At 42.0% G+C, this 20,394-nt stretch overlaps 1 protein-coding gene across 1 annotated transcript in view; it reads left to right on the top strand.

Annotated features, from left to right (window-relative positions):
• Window positions 1-261: 261 nt before the first annotated feature.
• CPA6 (carboxypeptidase A6) overlaps window positions 262-20,394 on the top strand; it is a gene marked incomplete at its 3' end in the record, with an annotated part of 235,567 nt that continues 215,434 nt past the window's right edge. The window contains exon 1 of the mRNA XM_080938774.1: window positions 262-398. Within this exon, the coding sequence (XP_080794900.1) occupies window positions 283-398 (116 nt within the window). The 5' untranslated portion in view covers window positions 262-282. The remainder of the gene's footprint in view (window positions 399-20,394) is intronic.

Consider the following 20,394-nt stretch of genomic DNA (forward strand, 5'->3'; position numbering starts at 1 on the left):
GCCCGCCTGTGAGTCAGCTCAGGGAGGCCCAGCCCCTTCAGGAGAGCCTGATTTAGGATCAGCCCCTGCCTCCAGGCTGGGCTGGGCTGCGTTTCCTCACAAGACCCAGTCCTAATAGCAATTCCCCAGCTGCCGAAAGTGTCACACTTTGCTCAGTCCTGAGCCTTCCACCCCACCCACTTCCCAGACAACTTGCTGAACAGGGGGTGTTGTCAGCCACCTCCAGCCTCTTCCTTTGGTGACTGCTGTTAAGCAACTTTCAACTCCTCTCATTGCAACGGTATGAAGTTCCCGGGGAAGCCCAGGAGCCACGCAGCTGCTTTTCTGCCTGTTTGCTGGCTCCTTTGGAAGATTCTGCAGCCGGGGCACTGCCTCTCTTATGACAACCGCTATGCTGGGTAAGTGGAGCCAACTTCTTGCCCTGCAAGGCTTTGGCTTGTATGAGAACCTTGTTTAGCCCCCATGCGCCTCACCATTTTGTTGTTTGTAGTTTCTGTGTGACTCTGAGGGTTTCATAGTCCCCTCTGTAAACTGTACAAACAGCGTCCAGTATTGGTTCAGTTGGCTGAGAAAGTGCAGTAGGCAAGACTCTGGCTATCATATTGTTTAGAGTGTCCCGGCCCCAGCTGTGGCCTCAAAGTTCAATGGGAAAGTGTCTCTGGGGTGCTGTGGCCAGTATCTGCAATATCTGCCTCGGTTGGTGCTCAGGCTGAAGGGTCTTGTGCCACTCGATATACGACCTAAAAAATCAGTGTCTTTTAAAAAGGTTCTTTAGCCTTGGGCTAAAATTTACCAGTGATTTATTTTAAAACTTGAATAGGATTTTTTTTTTCTTTTTAAATATTAGTTTCAGAGTGATTGTTAGATATTTCAGATCTGGGCAGTTCAAATAATTCATCACAAAATAAGCAGAATAAAAGTGGTCAACTGTGAAAATGCTGGTATTTTTAAGGAGGAACAGAAGAAGCCAGTTTTCTCCTCTCTATAGGCGAGCAGGCTCTGAGAAGGCAATCTCAGGAAGGCCCAGAGGTGGGACTAAAGAAGTGTACCACTGTGCGTGTTCTTATTATCCTGAAGGCTTGCTGTGGTACAGTCAGCGTGTGTTTGGCTCAGACTTGCAGAGTGCTGTTCTTTGGATCTGGAAATTATAGAATGCCTGCATCTTAGAGAGGACCTTTAACCAGATCCTCAGGTTCAGTTGCTTAAAACCAAGGAGGAGATGTGACGTCACAGTACCTCTCAGTTATCTTCAAGGGGGGGGGATTAGCATCCCAAAAAAAAAAAAGTGGCTCATTTTACGTATCCTATGTTGCTCTTGTGAGAGTCTGGAACCCAGAATTGTGTTTCCCTTTTTCTCCCCAGGGAGCTGGATGCTGCTTTTGTTTAGTACACTTCCAAATACAGGATTTACAGGGAAACATTCAAGCATGATTCTAATTGGAGAAAACAGGAGTAAGCTGAGAGGTGTTTGGTGAAATAGAAGAGGGAGTATTACCTTGAAATTTCCTACACACACACACACACACACACACACACATATTCTTTTTTCTTGAGGCACAGAAGGCCATTTACATCCCAGGGGTTCTCTCTAGCCTCCTGCACAGCAAGTCCTAGGCTTTACATCCTGTAATTTGTCATGTGCCACACAACACTCCTTAGAGATGTGAGCAAAAGAATGCTTAATGACCGACCTGTAGCCTAAGGCTGTGGAGGAGTTAATCGGACCTTTCGGCTGACGTCAGCCCAGACCAGATGATGAACGTATATCATCAGTTTAGAGGTTCTCCATGTGATACAGGACCTCACTCCTCCACTCATCTGTGGCCCTGTATATAATTACTTCAGTGTGTGGCACTCACCAGTAATAAGTCACCTGGCTGACTTCAGCTGGGCAAGTGTGTGTCCTTTCCCAAGTACCACTAGGTGTGGGAGAAATAAGGCCAGCAACATCTTTTCTATCAGAATTTTTAAGAAGTGGTACCACTTCTAGGGGGAGATTGCCCTGTCTCCTCTCTGGCTGTGCACTGAAGGTAGTAATCACCATTTCTTTTAGCCTGCAACATAATAAGAGAGTCCCGGATGTATAAATTACCAGATGTCTGAACGTTGGGAGGACCAAAACAATAAGATGAAAACTGAAAAGCTGAAGAACGCCTCTCTACCTGTCCATCATAATAGAAGCCCAAGGCCTCTTGAAAATCAGAACCGTTCTGAGTGTTCCCTGCACTGAAAATGGAGAACTTTTAACTCACTTTCAAGATACAGAATCCATTCTCTCATTACCAAGGACAAATGCTTCTCCAACTTGGGAGTGTTTTGCCTTGTTTACCTAGGAACCACTTGGCACATGTTTAGCTCTTTAAGGATCAAGAATCTGGTAGGAAAACAGGGTAAAATTGGAGCTTTGTCTTTGCTGCTGCCTGTTTAGCATGGCTGTAAGCTGCCTTACTGTTATTCCTTCATAGATGGTGTTGATTTCCTTGTTAATAACTATGGGATAATCTTATTCCTTGCATTATGGAAAAGATATTTGGCAGGTCTTGCCCAAATGCAATTCTATGTGATTGTCATCTGCAGGCCCCCGAGCATGAATAAAAATTAGAATATTCGGGGAAAAACAGCAATTCCTCTTCAGAGCAGCTAATGAGCAACAGGTCCTCTCTATACAAAATACCAGCTGAATAGAGTCAATGTGTAATGGAGGCTTCCTTGAAGTGTCTCAGGGAATAAGTTTAAAAATGAATTAGAGAAACTACAGGCCTACGGGGGAATCTGAACACAAAGCCTGAGACCTTTTTGGATAACTATATTGGATCACACTTCGACAAGGGAGATTTAAAAAGACAGCAAAGAACAAAGCAAGGTCAACAGTTTGACTCCCAGTCATATTGCTTTACCGCCACTCAGCTAGGGGTGAGCTACAGGAGCTCACAATGCCACAGCAGACATCTCTACCAAAGGGTACTAAGTACACAAGACTCCCACACGGGCAAACAGCACTCTGGCTTCTCTTCTCTACCCTCATCTTGTTTTTGTGGGAGGATTTAGTTATTTACTATACTATGTGGTTAGAACAGACAAATAACAATCTGTACTGTAGGAAGGTGTGTGTGTGTGTGTGTGTGTGTGTGTGTGTGTGTGTGTGTGTGTTCTCCCTCCTCAGCTAACTTTCTGGAAACACCCTGATGGAAACATGCAGGCACTGACTGGGTAACTCTGGCTCAGAGATAACCGACCTAAAATCTCTGCAAGGATGTATTTAGGGTTCTCTCCCAGCTTCGCCTAACTCCTCAAACTGTACATTGCACTCCAACACTGACTTAGGAAGAGCTCATGCTTTTATCTTGTTTATCAATACAAAGAGGCTTCCCACCCATACTGCATATGGAGACTCGAATATACTGGTTCTCAGCCTGTTTTCCGAGGTCCTCCGTGCAGGTCCTTGATTGACGCCGTTTCTCCTGCTCCTCTTTTCCTTTCTGGAAGGAGCAGCTGGGCCGATGTTGCCTTTTCCTGTGTGACTCTACTTATAAGAGGGACATCTCATAGCAGCGGGGATGTGCTGGTGCTCAGTACTGAAGCCCCGCCCAGCCCTCCACTGGTGCATGTATACCCACAGGTCTATAGCCATCTCTGAAAACAGGACAAGGGATTCCAAGAAGAGAGATTTTTTAAAGGGTTGTTCCTCAAAATCCCCTGAAGCCTGGAATTAGGGTGCGGTCAATCAAAGAGAGTGGTCAATGAGAGGGAAATCAATAGAAGGCAGAGTGCTCAGGTGAGTGAAGCAGCTCCAGGGACAAGGGGCAAGTTTTGCCTTTCCCTTCTCTGGTGATTCTGTCTCTCAACAGTAAGTTGCGAATCCTTTTGCGTTTCTTTGAATGCTCTGATGTTTAGAAACGGGCTTGAATCTTGGATGTCAGGAATCTGAGAGTTTCTTCTAGTCTTTCTAAAGGTCCTTTGGGGTTGGAAAGGCTTAAGTCTCTACTTCCCGAGAACTTTCCAGTATTGCCACAACAGTCCTTTTGCTCCTAGCTTCCTGACATATTGATTGACAATGCCTTCTTTCTGTCAGAGATGAATCCCTTTGGACAGTAACTCAAGCTTCTGACACTTGTATTCTTATACCATGGACTTTAATGAGATCATCTGCATGCCTTTAACTATCTTCTCATTTTATTTTTCGAAAAATCAAATTTCTCCCTGATTATCCCATTCCAGTGAAAGGCACTTCATTTGTTCCCGAAAATGGCCACCAGCCACCTCCAGAACTGCTATCCCTCAATCTGGGGTCATCTTCCTACAGTCTCTAGTCCTTTCTCATCCTGACGATCCTACTAACATGACGTGTATGTTCTTCCTTTGTTCAAAGGGCTGCTTTGGATCTCTAGCGCAGCCTTTGTCAAACCCAGATCTCTCTGCCTGGCTCTCAAGGCATCTGTAATTGCATTGCCTCTGCTTCACTCTCGCTTAGAGCCCTGCCTCCAACCAGAGCAGTAGAGCTATAGCACTGTAAGCATCTAGTCTCGGAGGCAGGCGGACCTGAAAGTGTAAGGCAAGCTCATAGGTGACAAGGAGTGTGCTAGCAGTCTGAGATGTCATAAAGAGCATGTGAAAAGGCAGTCGAAAGGCTGGTTTTGAACCATCCCCCCACAAGGCAGTGTGTACTTAGTCTCCGGTACCTGCTGGAAGTTCCTTTAGCACCCTCCATCCTAATTATGGTTTTCATTGCTGTGAAGAGACACCACGACCAAGGCAATGCTTACAAAGGAAAGCATCTCATTGGCACTAGTTTACAGTTTCAGAGGTTTGCTCCACTGTCATCATGGTGGGAACCATGGCAGAGAGCAAGCAGAACCGGTGCTGGAAACCGAATTATGAGTTCTACATGTTGATCTGCAGGCAGCAGAAGGAGTCTATGTGTCAAACTGGGAATAGCTTGAGCATATAAGAGAATGCAAAGCCTGCTTCCACAGTAACAAACTTTCTCCAACAAGGCCACACCCACTCCAACAAGGCCACACCCACTCCAACAAGGCCATACATCCTAATAGTGCTGTTCCCTATGAGACAAACATTTAAACACATGAGACTATGGGGGCCATACCTATTCAAACCAGCACACTCTCCTTCTATTAATGGTATATTTTAAGTTTTCCTTATGTGCTGGCTGAAAGCAGAGCCCCTAAGAACTGTTTACAACACATATGGCAAAAGCTTCTCTCACTGAAGTGTGATGTGCATTAGGGTCTCCTGCTTTGCTTGCTAAAGATGTACTAAGTTCCAGCCCTCAAATCCTCTGAACCAGGGGTTCTCAACCTGTTGGTTGGGACGCCCACATGGGTAGTATATATTTATATTATGATTGATATCAGAAGTAAAATTCACAGTTGTGACACAGCAATGAAATAATTTTATGGTTAGGGTTACTAAAACATGAGGTTGCAACATTTGGAAGGTTGATAACTGCTCTGAACTGGACTTGTTATGAGTCTCTCTCTCTCTCTCTCTCTCTCTCTCTCTCTCCCTCTCTCCCTCTCTCCCTCTCTCCCCCCCCTCTCTCATACACACACACACACACACAACTTCCCTCCCTCCCCCACTCCTTCTCTCCCACCACCTTTCCCACCCAGCTAGTGGAAAGAGAAATGTCTCTAATACCCAGAAGCCATTTTCTCCTCAGAGCTGGATCTGATACTGATTCTTTATTCTATGGTACAAAGACGTCTCTGGATGACAGCATGAATCGCAGTCACTCCCGTCTCTAGAGGATGCAGCAGCTGTGTTAATGTCTCATCACTTCACAGCCTAGCTTGACCTGGCCGTGATGCCCTGACGCCTCTGTCTCACACAGAATTACAAGCAGAGAACTTGCAAAAGAGAAAATACAAGTTCTCTCGGTGACTTGTCTTTTAGAGTCTTCATTCTGATCCATCAGTAGTAATCTACATCCTGCCTCTGGGTTTGTTTGTTTGTTTGTTTGTTTTTTGCTTTGTTTTGTTTTTTATGGTAACATGGCCTTTACAAGTGAACGTTCCAGGAGCATGCTGCGTTATTGTCATAAATTCTCTATGATTTCTGAAGAACAAATTTGTCTGCAATTATTCCATTCCAGTGAAAAACATGACAAAACAAATTCTAGGTGTTTCCTTCAACAAAATCAACATTTTTGCTCCTTGTTTTTTTTCAATGTTTTGAAAACAGTAAAACATTTACTTTAAGCATCTATTTTAGCATGTTGTCGTCGGGTTGCCTTGCTTTTGTTTGTTTGTTGCCATAGCAAAGAACCCCCGGCCTTACTAGTCTAAATAAATTCATTTTGTATGCATATAAGACCCAGAACAGCTACGGCTGGTTGGTAGAACCAATGATCCAGACCCACGTGGTTCTGCAGCTTTGACCTGATCAACACCCAGCTCGGAAATTTTTCTTCATCTATCGACTTCTCTATTTATTCATGTTACATCCAACATAAGTCTCCCCCTCTCCTCCTAGTACCCCCTCACATAGATCCCCCCATCCCTCCTCCCATTTTTTTTCTGAGAAGGGAACCTCCTAGTTATTACCCCTCAACCCCCAGCCCCCTTAGCCCCCCCACCCCCTCCTCCTTGTTATTTGGTTTCTTTGGGTCTCTGGATTATAGCATGGTAAACAAAGAAATGTTCAACATCCTTAGTTATAAGGGAAATAGAAATCAAAGTGATTCTGAGATGTTGCCTTGCACCCATCAAAATGGCTAAGGAAAAATGAAACCCTCAAGTGACGGCACATGCTGCTGGGAAGGATGTGGAGCCAGGGGAACACCCCCCCCCCATTGCTAGTGTGTGTGCAAACTGGTACAGCCACCCTGGAAACCAATTTGGCAGTTTCTCAGAAAAATGGGAATAGTTCTACCTCAAGACCCAGCTATACCACTCCTGAGCATACACCCAAAAGGTACTCTACCATCCCACAAGGACACGTGCTTAACTATGTTCATAGAAACTTTATTTGTAATAGCCAAAAACTGAAGACAACCTAGATGTTTCTCAAGTGAAGAATGAGTAAAGAAAATGTGGCACATATACACAGTGAAATACTACTCACCTGTTAAAAACAAGGACATCATGAGTTTTGCAGGCAAGTGGGTAGAACTAGAAAATATTATCCCGAGTGAGGTAACACAAACCCCAAAATACATGGTATGTACTCACTTATAAGTGCGTATTAGCCACAAGGTACAGGAATGAAGCTTTTATGTCATAGTATAGCCAACAGGAAAATGGAAAGGAAAAGTCCAGATGTTTAACCTGTTCTTGCTATGGACTAGAATTGGGCGGATGGTTTGGGTATAAGGAATGCTGGGAAGTATTACCATAGCTGAAAGCCAGCCTTGGCAGCACTTGCTGAGGGACACTGGTGGGTTTGCAGAAGTGTCACAGACACCAGTGACCACGGCCTGTTCTCAGTTCAACTTGGTTCTCCAGATGCAGAGTTTCACACCTTGAAGTTAAAAAAAATTTTTTTACAAATGCTCTTTCCAGTCACAAACTGCCAGAACCAAAGGAGTCAGGGGAAAAAATCAATAAGTAAACAAACAATAAATAGCCCAGTCTTTCTGTTTAATACCTGAGGAGACAGACTCCATAAAGACAGAAGGATAGAGTCAATGACTTGGCAAAGCTGAGGAGTCTCCAAAGAGGGGATATTTCATTTGTATAAATATTTGTAAGCTGTCTGTCTGTTGCTAGGCTCAGGCCACAGAGATGAAAGAGCAGCGCGTGCCCACTACATAATGAGTAACTCAAGCAGGTAAACAGGGAGCTTCAACCTAGAGTCCCGTCCCCATAGAGAAAATTCTTCGTGCCAGGTAAGTGCATCAGGGTCATCTAATCCAGACTGAAGGGTGGAGGGAATGTCGAAGTTGGCTTCTCTTGATGAACAAACAGACATTTGAGGAGATTCTTAAATGTGTAAATTATGCCGCCTTTTCCTTTTAAATAGTTGGTACTGGAAAGGGCACAGTCTCGTCTCTCATAAAACTAAACCAGAGCCAACCAGTTGAAATTTGAGAACAGCTTTCCAGGCCCAGGGGATACTTTACTTCAAAGAGCTGTAAGAGAGCTTGGCAAGGTCTAGATCATCAGAGTGGTTTTGCTTCTCTCTCTGAGAGCAAGACATGAGATAAGGCTGCAGATACGGGCAAAGGAGTGACATATTTTGTGACCCATCATGCACCATTCTAACCCCACCTAATGTGACAGAATAGTAATATCCATTTAGCAGGGGATTCAGACAACTTTTTAAAAGAAAGTTCTCTCTGGGACCCCTGAGAAGGGAAGACAAAAAGGCTGGTGGCTGTGCAGAAGACACCTAAGGCCGTGATGATTATACCATAACAGGAGGCTGTGACAATGGCAGAGAACAGACAAGGAGAAGGAGCATTCAGGTGGTAGAGCAGCTACAGTTAGGTAATTAGACAGACAAAATAGGAAAGTGTGGGAAATGATTCACATTTCAGATTGAGTTATTAGACCAAAATCTTTACAGAGAAAATATAAATGATATGCCAACAATTTCTAAACATCTGGTAGAACACCCAGGAAGTGCATCCACATGAAAAGAGAGCTGAGAACTAGGAGAAATGTCAGGGAAGAGACTAAGAGAAAGGGCCAGAAAGTAAGAAATACAGAAAGTGACAATTGAATGAATGTTGAGTGGCAACGGAGAAGCCGGCACAGCTGAACACCAGGCAAAGCCGGGAGAGCCCTGCAGGAGAGGGAGGAAGAGCGGTCCAGGAGCCCTGCAGGAGAGGGAGGAAGAGCGGTCCAGGACATGAGGAGAACAAAATCAACTAAGCAGGGCTCATCAGGACTCACAGGAACTGAAGGAACAATCCAGGGTCAGCCCGGGTCTGCGCTTCCTCAGGATACATGCCGTTTGCATAGCTTACTGTTCTTGTGGGATTCCTAATGGTAGGAAAGGGATGTTCTGATGTGTTTGCCCAAATCTAGGACCCTTTTCCTCCTCCTCTTGGGTTGACTACTCTAGTCTTGATATGATGACTGGTTTCCTTTTTCTTTCTTTTTTCCTTTTCTTTTTCTTTTTAAAGGTAAACTGAGGAGGAGGGAATCTGGGGGTTGTACGGGGTGGAGGGAAACTGGCGGTGAGGGAAACTGTGGTCAGGATGTCAAGTATGTAAAGAATACATTTTAAAACATTAAAAAAAGAAGTCAGTTACCTCAGTTACTGCCATGTGGTACCTGTTGGCTTCTGTAAAAGAAATCGTGTGTGATATAATCAAAGGTGCCTTTGGTCAAAAGGCTGGAAAAACCAGAGTATATTGAAGACTGAACATAACGTGAAAAAAAATAGCATTAAACATGGACAATAAGTCCTTGTGGCTTATTTATCCCTGAGGGAAGGCAGCCACAGAGGTGAGGGAGTTCAGACCTCAAGTCTGAAGGAAACCTTTGCCATTTTGCTCTTACTGAAGAGATGATGTTTGTCTTTGTGTAGTGTGAGGTGCTGTAGGTAAAGAGGAGGTCAAGTGGACAGGAGACGAGAGTGAAGGAACAAGGTTTAGGTTCTCGATGTCCCTGAGGGAAACAACTTGACCCCTTCTGAAGGCTCGCCACTGATGGTAAAGACCATAGCTCACAGTAGAACCATGACTCCAGCTCATGGATTTCTTCTAGATAGTTTTATGTGATTTTGTGTGACAAGTAACATTACCCATATACTCTCCCTTGGCTGTGCCTGGCTACTTACTCCATCGGGTCAGTGGTGGCAGGAAGAGAGAGAAGAAAAGTTAGAGTATTTCTTCCCTACCTCCTTTTTCTGGCTGGGGCTTGGATGAACATCTCTGGCTGGTCCTTACTCACCATAGTCCAGCTCTCTCTGGCCTCTGGGGTATATAGCTGGTATTCTTCAGACCCAGGGACCACTCATGTCTGTGTGCTTTAACATCTCTGGACTGTCCACTCCTATCCTGCTCCCATGAATCCTCATGTTATTAAATGACTTCAATTGAACCATCGGAGCAGAATTTTTCTCTTCTGATGAAACATCTGGAACTGAAGGTACACACACACACACACACACACACACACACACACACACACACATGTTACAAACAGAAAGCCAAAAACACTATAGCAATGCCAGAAGGAAAAGGAGTTAACTACTAATTTCTGTCTCTCTCTCACTGAGGAAATTGCGTAGTTCTTTGCAAATCAACATGAATTGCAACAAATGCATGGTAAATATTAGACAGTTATATGAAGGACTAATTGGAAAGCCTTGGCTTTCATGTGGTTGCATCGGGTTATAAAATTGACTCTGTTTCCTTCCACACTTCTGAGGGATTAAGTTTCAAACTGTGAGAACCTTGGTTTTGTCTTGGGAAGAACTGGAAATAGCTTCTCCTAGTCCATCTCACAACATCCCACCCCACCCTGCCTCCTTCGACACACTGACCTCTGATCACACAGTGGCCATCATTCCTTAGCTCGCATGGCATTAGGCTCTTTCATATGTCTCTGTCTTGCAGAGTCTGTGTGGCCATTTCTACCCCTGAGAGCATATGTTTTAATTAAGCAGTTTAGTGGAAGGAGAAAGAGAGGGAGGGCGAGTGGACACATGAGGGAGAGGAGGTGACACATGAGCAAGTAATCAAATCAAAGGAAAATGCCCAGTCATGAGGTCACCCTGTGTCCCTCTTGGCTTGTCTCTCCCATTGTTTTCTTGACATGCCCACCTTAAACTTGGAAGGTATTTCAGTCTCTGGTTACTACCCGCTAAAGAGGAGACTTTCCAGGTGACACACACCTATCACCAGATAAGAACTTGGCTTATTTTCACACATATAGAATCTTTAACCTTTTGAACGCATGACCTCACTGACCATATTTTCATTCCCCAACTCGCCTTTCAGAATTTCTGTATCTTATCAGACTAGTTCAGGAATCGGATGGCTGTCTTTGTTCCCTTTATGGTTTTACAGATCTGTAAGATGTGGCTCTCTCCTATCCATCATGACCATATGGAATGCCTGGTGTGATAACAGCAAATGTGGTGTCAAAATTGCTAGTCATCCTGGAGGTTGGAGGCCTTTGAGATCTGTCAGGACAGCTGCTTTTTAGAACTGATGGACTACTTCCTTATCTGCAAGCTTCTAAACACTTAGCTTACTGAGAAGTAAAGAAGATGATGTAGAGAACCGTTGCTTTTACATTTTCTGACCTCCGTGAAATACAAAGAGATGACAGTAATTTCTAGAAAATCAATATAATACCAAATTAAAACACACACAAACATACACACACATACAAACATACATACACACATACATGTGTATACACATATACACATACATACACACACATACACACACAAACATACACACATACACATGCATACAAACACACATATACACATACATGTGTATATACATACACAAACAAACATACACATACACACACACACACACACACACACACACACACACACACACACACACACCTGATAAGGTTTGCTCGTTGTGACTTTTTGCCTAAAATAAAAAATAGTTTCCCTTTGCCTATAAAGCCTGGCTTGCTGAGATAGTATATTACCTACCTAGTTGCTCTAAACATCTCTCATTACTCCTATCCTTCCCAGCATCTTACCTCTCTATATTAGTTAATTTTCTTGTTGCTACAACAAAATACCTGACCAAGGAACAAAAAGGTGTATTTTGGCTCACAGTCTGAGGTTGCACACCTTCTGGCTGGGAAGACAGAGCAGCAGTGTCTCCGGTCGGGACTCAGAGGCAGGTACATGCAATGTGATACTCTCTCACTTCCTTTTCCTCTTTCTATTCAGCCTAAAATCACAGTCCATGGGACAGGGCCAGGACATGTACAGGGGTTCTTCCTCCCTCAGATAAACCTCTAGAAATGACCCCTGATGTTCCCAACAGTATAGATAACTTTAAATGTAGGCAAGTTGAGAAGGAAATTAACATTTTTCCTCCCATTTCTGACCCAAAATGTTTTACTAATAAATGAAAAGAAGGAAGGAAGATGGGTAAGGAAGCAGATAGGGAGGGAAACTGACAGGAAGGGGACACCTATAAATGAGGAATGAAAATGTCAGTGTATTAGGTCACTGTGTACTCTTGACTGACAAGATGGAGGGCCAGGGCATCTTTCCCGGGTCACCACACTCCCATCCCTCCTGCTACTAGCTATAAAGATGCTTTATCTCTTCTCTCTCTTCCCAGGCATCTCTCATCCTTTCTGTCAGCACTACTGATAGTCAACCTGCACGTAAGAGGCTGATTTAAAGCCGAGGAAGCCCAGAAGTTAGACGCTAAAGAGCCCTGCTTCAGGTACTCCTGAATAAAACACAGTCTCTTAGGGGATTTACATTCTAAAAGGGTGATTGAAAATTAATAAACCATGGTGTTGAGCTCTGATAAGGGCTATGGAGAGAGAGATAAAGTGCAAAGTGGGGATAAAGAATGTCAGAAGAGTTGGTGAGAGGAATAAAGAGGCCAACCAGGAGTAGTGTGGCTAAAGATGGAAGTTTCTAGGCATAAGAAAGTGTCAAGGTGGGAGTCTCAGTAGGATGACCTTGAACAGCCACCAGCCTTGCTGGGAACTTGTTAGAAATAGAAGATCCCAATCTGGAAACCTTCTCTCCAGCAAGGAATTCTGGGAGTAGTGCCCAGCAACCTATACTTTAAACACCTCGGGCTGTGATTAGGCTAAGGCTTGGAAAGCACTGGAGAGAGCCAGAAACAGGGACAGTGAGGATCTAGGAAGGGCCTTAGTCTAGGGGAGCTGTATGAGACTCATCTTTTGTTGCTGCTGCTGTTCACTAGATGGCCATCTATTTCCCTTTTATCTGTGTGAACTGCTGAGAACCACACATGGTCTCTTTCTCAGTGTTGTTTTCTTTTTAGCACACTTTGGACAACCGTCACCCATTTACACCTGTCCACCATTTGTGATCCCGTTCAAGCACTTCATTCTCAGCCCGCAAAGTCTGTGATGTCTCCAGTCGGCTATGATTGTCCCCACCTAAGAGTCACAGTACCCTCTTTATTCTGTATAGTGTTGTACTACCAGGGATCTGTATCACTGTGGGGTTGTACTGTACATTCTGCTAGGTCAGAAGGAAATGGGGCCTCACATGCTGCGCCCTCTTCTGTGTATCTGTATTCCCACCACACCTGGGCAATATTTAACATGTTCAGTCAAAACTAGGATGGGTGAGTGGGTGAGTAGATGGATGAATGAATGGGCAGATTGATGGGTGGGTGGATGGATGGATGGATGGATGAATGGATGGATGGATGGATGGATGGATGGATGGATGGATGGATGGATTGATGAGCAGATGGGTGGGAAAATAGATGGATAGATGATGGACAGATAGATTGATGGGTGGATGAATGGTGGATGGATGGATGGATGGATGGATGGATGGATGGATGGATGGATGGATGAGTGGATGGATGGGTAAGTGGATGGATGGATGAGTGGATGGATGGATGGGTGGATGGGTGGATGGATGGATGGATGGATGGATGGATGGATAAATGGATGGAAAAATGGATAGGTGGATGGGAAGGTAGATAGATGAATAGATGGAAAGAACAGAAGGAGGAAGAAAAGGTGGTCATGAGACAGAGAAAAAGCAAACTTGGAATCAAATTGTAGACACTGCCAGATTAACGTTGGTAGAACTTTAAAGCACTTGCCTCCCTAGCCTCAGAAGAATGTGGGACCCCCAGACTGATGCTTCTCTGACCATAGGTGTGTTCACCCACATTCTGCCACTGGGTTCTTCCTGGAGATTGTCTTTGAGGCCTTAAACTCTTATCCAGACTTGGTCTTGGGTATTTGGTTGTTTCTAGGCACCTAAGAATGCTTCAAACAGCATTCTGCTCCTGTGAGATCACTGAGTCAAAAACCACTGCTCCCTGGCTGGTGCAGAAAGAGTACCAGGTGACCGGCACAAGGGTTAGCTTCTGCCTTTGTTTCTTTAGGTTTGATTTGGGTTCCTCATATGTTTTTATTTGCAAATATTAATTATATATAATAACTGCTTATGGCAACTCTAGACATGTATCTAATACATTTTAATTATATTCCTTTTTCTGGTTTGACTTTTTTGAGACAAAGTTTTAGTATGTAGCCAAAGCTAGTCTTTTATTCTCAGTACTTCTGCCACTGGGATTAGAAACATTAATGCTATACATTGCTTTTCACCACTGCCCTTTAACAATTTAGAGAAATATACATTGTTTTACCATCTAGAGAATATCTACAACTTCATCTGAAGCTACACTGCTGATCAGTCAGTTCATTTTGAAGATCATGATATTTTTTTTCTCATTAAAAAACTAATTCTTATTACCCAAAAGTCTTTTTCAAAGTCTTTCAGTAATTTAGTGTCTGGATTCTATTCTTCATTTATCTTTTCCCTTTCTTTAGATGACCCGATTCAGGAAAAACAAAGCTTGCTTGCAGGCCTACACTCAGCTCCCTGAGTCAGATCCCTGAATTAATTTCAGGTACCACAGAACTGAAATTGTGCTAAATGTACAGGCAGCTTCTCTGAAGTGAGCTTAGGATAAAACCCCGAAAAGCCTTTTGAAGAGAGGGCTACACACGTGGTGCAGAGCCCTCAGACTCGTGGTAATTCCTCACTGATGCTCAGCCCATGTCCCATGACTGTGGTTCCAAAGAATCCTGAGCTAACCGCTGTTCATAAAGCCAGTTGGCTCCTGTGAGAAAGTAGGGGAAGGATGGAAAAGGAAAGGGACTGAAGGTTGGGTTGATGACCAATGGCTAGTGATTTAATGTCACACCCACACAACCAACAAACACATGTCCACATTTCAGTGTGGAGACTAGTGTATCCTAAGTGCTGAAACCCTGCATAGCTGCTCTTACCATTAAGCACAATGCCCTTGACAGGCTTATTCAATCTGAGCAGCAATTCCAATCCCTGTAATGCATAGAAAACCAACATTACTTATGCATTTTATCTGACTCTGAGCAGAGGATATGGAGATGTCCATTTAATAATTTGGCTAGGCCTTGAGTGTTCATCTTTCTTGCCATTGACAATAGCAAATGATCATTTTTTTTTCTTACAGCTCTTTCAGAATTTCACTTAACTTCCACCTGGGCTCCCAGAATGTTCCTCATAAGCATACATCACTTTGTATGGCAAGCACTTGTTTAGTTTTCCTAACTATAGTGTATGTATCCTCTTTGAGAGAAGGGACCTTATCTTATTTTGCTCGGATCCAATCTCGCCAAAGACTGGCAAATAGCTGTGACCTCACTCTTCATTAGCGTTGAGCTACATGAAATAAATTGCCAATGCATGTGTTTTAAAATCTAAAATTTCAGATGTTTCAATAACACAGCTGTTAATTCTGAATAATGATCACATTTTCTCTGGCTGTAGAAATGCAGGCAGCTTTTTTTCTCCTATTAAAGTAGATAAGATCTATCAACCTTACAGAACACACTGCTAGAGCTACCCAGGGTTAGATGTGTAAATGATTCTGGGGACTCTCCTGAAGATGTGGGTCGATTGAACTTCAGGACAATAGCAGGACTGAAGACTCTGCCTTCCTTACACATTCCCAGCTGTTAGGAACCATGAAGCACAGAGGCACACCTTCAGAGTGCCTGGGTTCTTCACCCCAGCTCTGCCCCTGGCAATCAAGGTAACCTGAGAGGGAGTTTAATCTCTTCATGCCTCAGTTTCTCTATCTGTAAACTTGAACCATTATTAACTAAGTTCATACATGCTAAGTGCTTAGAATAGGAAGATGTCTGACACTATATAAATTAACAAATATAAACTGTTTTCCGTGTTAATATTCTCTGTAGTTTTATTTGCAAAGTGCTTTCCCAAGGAACTTATCTGAAAAAGGGACAAATGTTTAACGTGCATAGAAAGATGTTACCGAAAATTTATGTACTCTATCAGAACCTGGAATGTAACTTATGTTCAATACTAGGCCAAAGGTCAATTGCAGTACATATAAAGCAATCTACTGGACCTGCTGTAAGTGTCTACAACTTTTAATGGCCAAGATATAAAACAGAAAAAAAAAGAGCTATAGACTTGCACTAACCATTCTGGCTTTACAATAATTCACTTTTGCATATGGTATTGTCACTATATCTGGCACAAAAGCCCCCAAATATTTTTTAATGGCCAGGTGGTTTCATTGGAGATTTTGCTATCCCTAGGCTTTTTTCTTCAATTTGCTAATTGTTCTGTGTGAAGTATGAACAGTTTACACATTTGAAAAGAATAATTTCAAGCATGTGTAAATTCTCAAAACAAAAAAACAAAACACACAATAAAAGCCAAAGGCAAATGTTTACCTTCTAGGTGTCCTGTGCCAAGGCTGCCCCAGGAGCTTTGCAAATAAGAACCAGGAGTCAGTGTATTTAATAATACAGCAGTCAGTGCCAAGGTAATGACAGAAAGAAAAAACAAGTCCATCTTTTTCTATCCCTTAGTGCAGATGAGATCGTTGGTTCGCCAGCAAAGCATTAAATCACCCAAAGCGGCTGCCTCAATGGATGTCACTTAGACCCTGGGGACATGTGGAAATGAGAGTAGGGCTCATGGCCTTTCGGCTGGAAGAGATGCCAGAAGAAGCCGAATCATGATGATGCACACGTTTAAGGTGATGGTTTTCAAATGACAGTCGGCAGCGCTCTCAGTTCAGCGGCACCGTCAGATCTATATTTAGGGTTTTTGTTTAGCAGAGAGGGAAAGCATGTGAAATAGCATGCAGAAAAAGCAATCCATTATACCTTTACACGTATTCCCTACAGCAGATCCTCTTCCCAGTCTGAGCCAGGGCATTATATTTTAAGGAGAAATGTGGGAAAGGAAGCATTTCAGAAGTTTCACGCACTATATTTCGTTTAAAGGTTGCAGCTGAGCATGGTCATTAAAACATAGCACAGACCAAATGTCTTTTGATCTCCACTAAACAACTGAAGGGTCATCTTCTTCCTGCTTCTGTGGGGCATGGATGGAAGTTTTGTCGTTCTACAGTCCAGTACAGTGTCTGTCATTGTCATTTTTATCTTAATTACCACTTTCTCAGTCAAGTTTGGTTTTCCACACAACCAGTGGCTGTTTTATTCTATTTCTAATCCAGCAACTACAGCCTGAAAACTACAAAGAAATCATTTGAAGATTGACTACAAACCCCTTATCTTATTTCTTTAAGTTAAAAAATGTTTTTAAAAATATGTATTCTATTTTTATAGAGCTCTAGACAATTCATTGTCACCCAGAAAAAGATGGCCTCCAAAATACAATGACAAAAAAAATTATGTGTGTACTTATTTTATCTCTACCTTTGTGTGTTGTGGCACACTAAGTAATACTGGCTGGCCATGTTCACAAATTTCTGTTGTAGGGCTCTAAAAACAATCAAAAAAAAAAAAAAAAAAAAAAAAAAAAAAAAAAAAAACAGGGCTAAGGAGATGACTCAGTAAAGCTTTTGTTGCTCAAAAATTGAGATCTGAGCTTGTTCCCAGAATACACATAACAATATGGGTGTGGTGTGGTCCTCTGGGTATTGTATGGTAATCAAGGTGTGGTAATCTGGTGTGCAGTAATAATCTGGGTGTGATAGGTAATCTGGTGTGGTATGGTCCTCTGGGTAGAATGTGAAAATCTGGGTGTGCTGTGGTCACGTGGCATTGTATGATAATCTGGATATGGTGTGGCAATCTGAGGTGGTAATATGGTATGCAGTGATAATCTGGTGGACTGTGGTCATCTACATAGGGTGTAATAATCTGGGTATGGTGCAGTAGTCTAATGTGGTTTGGTAATCTGGTATAGTGTGATGTGGTAATCTGGTGTGTTAGTCTAAGATGGTGTGATCATCTGGTGTGGTGTGTTAACAGGTGTGGTATATACCTGTAATCCTAGCACTGGGAAGATGGACAAAAGTGGATCCTTGGGCCTCAGATCCAGGATCCTGATTCTGCTAACACCAGGTAAAAGTTACAAACACTATCACAAAAATCACTGTGAAGAGCAACTAAAGAGACCTGAGGTTGACTTCTGGCCTCTGCACATATGACACACATTTAGATGTATGTATATCCATACATATATATCTCTATTTATGAACATATATACACATAGCCCTAAAAATGATAATCCCCACACTCCATTGAGCTAACCAATAGCAGCGTATCATACCCCTATATAAACTGGTCGTTTTTATTGAGCCTCTGTATGTCCCAATGTGTCTATACATCCAGACTCCTATGTTTTATAGAATGGGGGCAGTAGGGAACAGAGCCAACAAGGAATTTGTATTTTTGCTTGTTTTAGTTTTCGTTCTTTTCCCCTTCGCTTTTTCTTAGCAGTTGTTGAGAGACCCATGAGGTAGAGATAATAATCATAAATAATCAAAATTTATCATAGTCAAAGCTTATCATAAATAATAATAAAGGGTTGCCTTCACCCATCATTTTTCCTTCAAGGTAATGTAGATGATGTTAATGTTTACATAACAAACTACCTTCTTCTCCTCCTTTGTGGAATTCTAATGTACTTTGCTTAAAAATATAAAATTTTCTTCCTACATAAAAAACAAAATGTTCTAGTTTTTCATTTTAAATTTTCTTAAAAACGTATTTACCCTTTCATGTTTATGTCTATATAAAAACTTTGTGAGTGTGTGTGTATGTGTGTGTATGTGTGTGTGTGTGTGTGTGTGTGTGTGGTATTGATGTGTGGTGTGTGTATATATATGGTGTGTATTTATGTGTGGTATGTGTATATGTGTGTGGTGTTGATGTGTTATGTGTGTATTTACTGTCTGTGTTTATGGTGTGTGTGTGTGTGTGTGTGTGTGTGTAATGTCAGAAATTTTTTTATCTACAGGACTTTACAGAAGAAAGCACTTAGAGAAAAAAGATATTTATTTTTATTCCACCTTACTCCCAGTGGAATGCTATTTTTTCTCACATGTCAAACTAGCAGAACTAAAGATTGAAAATGGTTAGAGCTGGAGAAGGAAAGGAAGAAGTTATGACTGTGCTCGGTGTGGGAAGAAACATAAAGTTGCTGTAAGTTCTTTGTAAAGTTATCTAGAAAATCTGCTAAGATTTTTACAACCCCTTGCAGAGAAATCTCATTAGAAAATTACCTGTCTAAAAAATTATGTGTGTTAAAATGCTTATTACATATTAAATATAGTGATTTATAAAATATGAAAAAATAAATCAATTGGGGATCAATTAGGAAAATTGTGATAGCCTATAATATAAAATATTGTGAAGGTATTAACAAAGACTGAAATATGGACATATATTTACCTAGAAGAACATGCATGATGTAAATTTTAAAATTAAAAAGAAATATTTTATTTACTATTTTATATTAAAGTAAAATAAAATGTACTCACTTTTGCATTGTACAGATGTTTATATAAAATTTTTAGATCAAGGAGGAAAAGATGGCAGTGATATTTTATAAGAATGCATTAATTAATTTGTTCTTTTAGCATTAAGACAGTCTTATATACTAACATGACAAACTTAATTGTATCATGTAATAATGTATTTCCTAAGAACTGTACTAGGCAAGAGGAAATCTGAGTTTTATTTTTATTTATACATTGTGGTTATGTCACTGTGTTCCAGGCATCTATTCTGACATGTTTTGGGTGAAATTAAACAAATAAACAAACAAATCAAATGCTCCAAATGTCCCTGAAATCAGGGCATCACAGGACAAAACAAGTGTCTCTACAGCACTTACATTTCCTGGAGTTGAAGACCAACATTTGCAGGGTCATGAGGTAGTCTTCAGGACAACTGTTTTCTGGTTTGAGAAAGATTCAGTGTGTGGTGCCATTCTTAGGAAATAGAAACCACAAACTACCCTGAATCACAGCTGAGTTTATCTCACAAAACACAACCAAAAAGAACAGAGCAGATCTCGAGGTTCATGATTCATCAGGATTATCACAGTCCAGTGAATAAAAGCCAACAGCCTAGGCACACACCATGTGGGCTGCATTGGTGTCTAGAAATTAGACCTAGGATGCTATTGCGGTGATTGCTGCACATCTCATGTGGAGACTGTGGTTCGTGAATGGCTGGTCTTACTTGAGATCTGTCAAGTAAGGTCAAGCTGTCTGCCAGAGGTCACATAGGTAGTGGTGGCAATAAGACCCTGACACAGAAAAGTTAATCCCGTTAATGGTAAGTCTTCCCATACAGCTCTCAGGGCATGTAAGTTCCAAACATGTTTGGAAAAAAAATAGGATTTTTGGCTTTTTTCTTTTACATTTTAAAGTTATTGATCTATGATATGATACTTTTGTCACAGTAACATCAACCTTGTCAT

Source organism: Micromys minutus, assembly GCF_963924665.1.
Source record: "Micromys minutus genome assembly, chromosome: 26".
Lineage (NCBI taxonomy): Eukaryota > Metazoa > Chordata > Mammalia > Rodentia > Muridae > Micromys > Micromys minutus.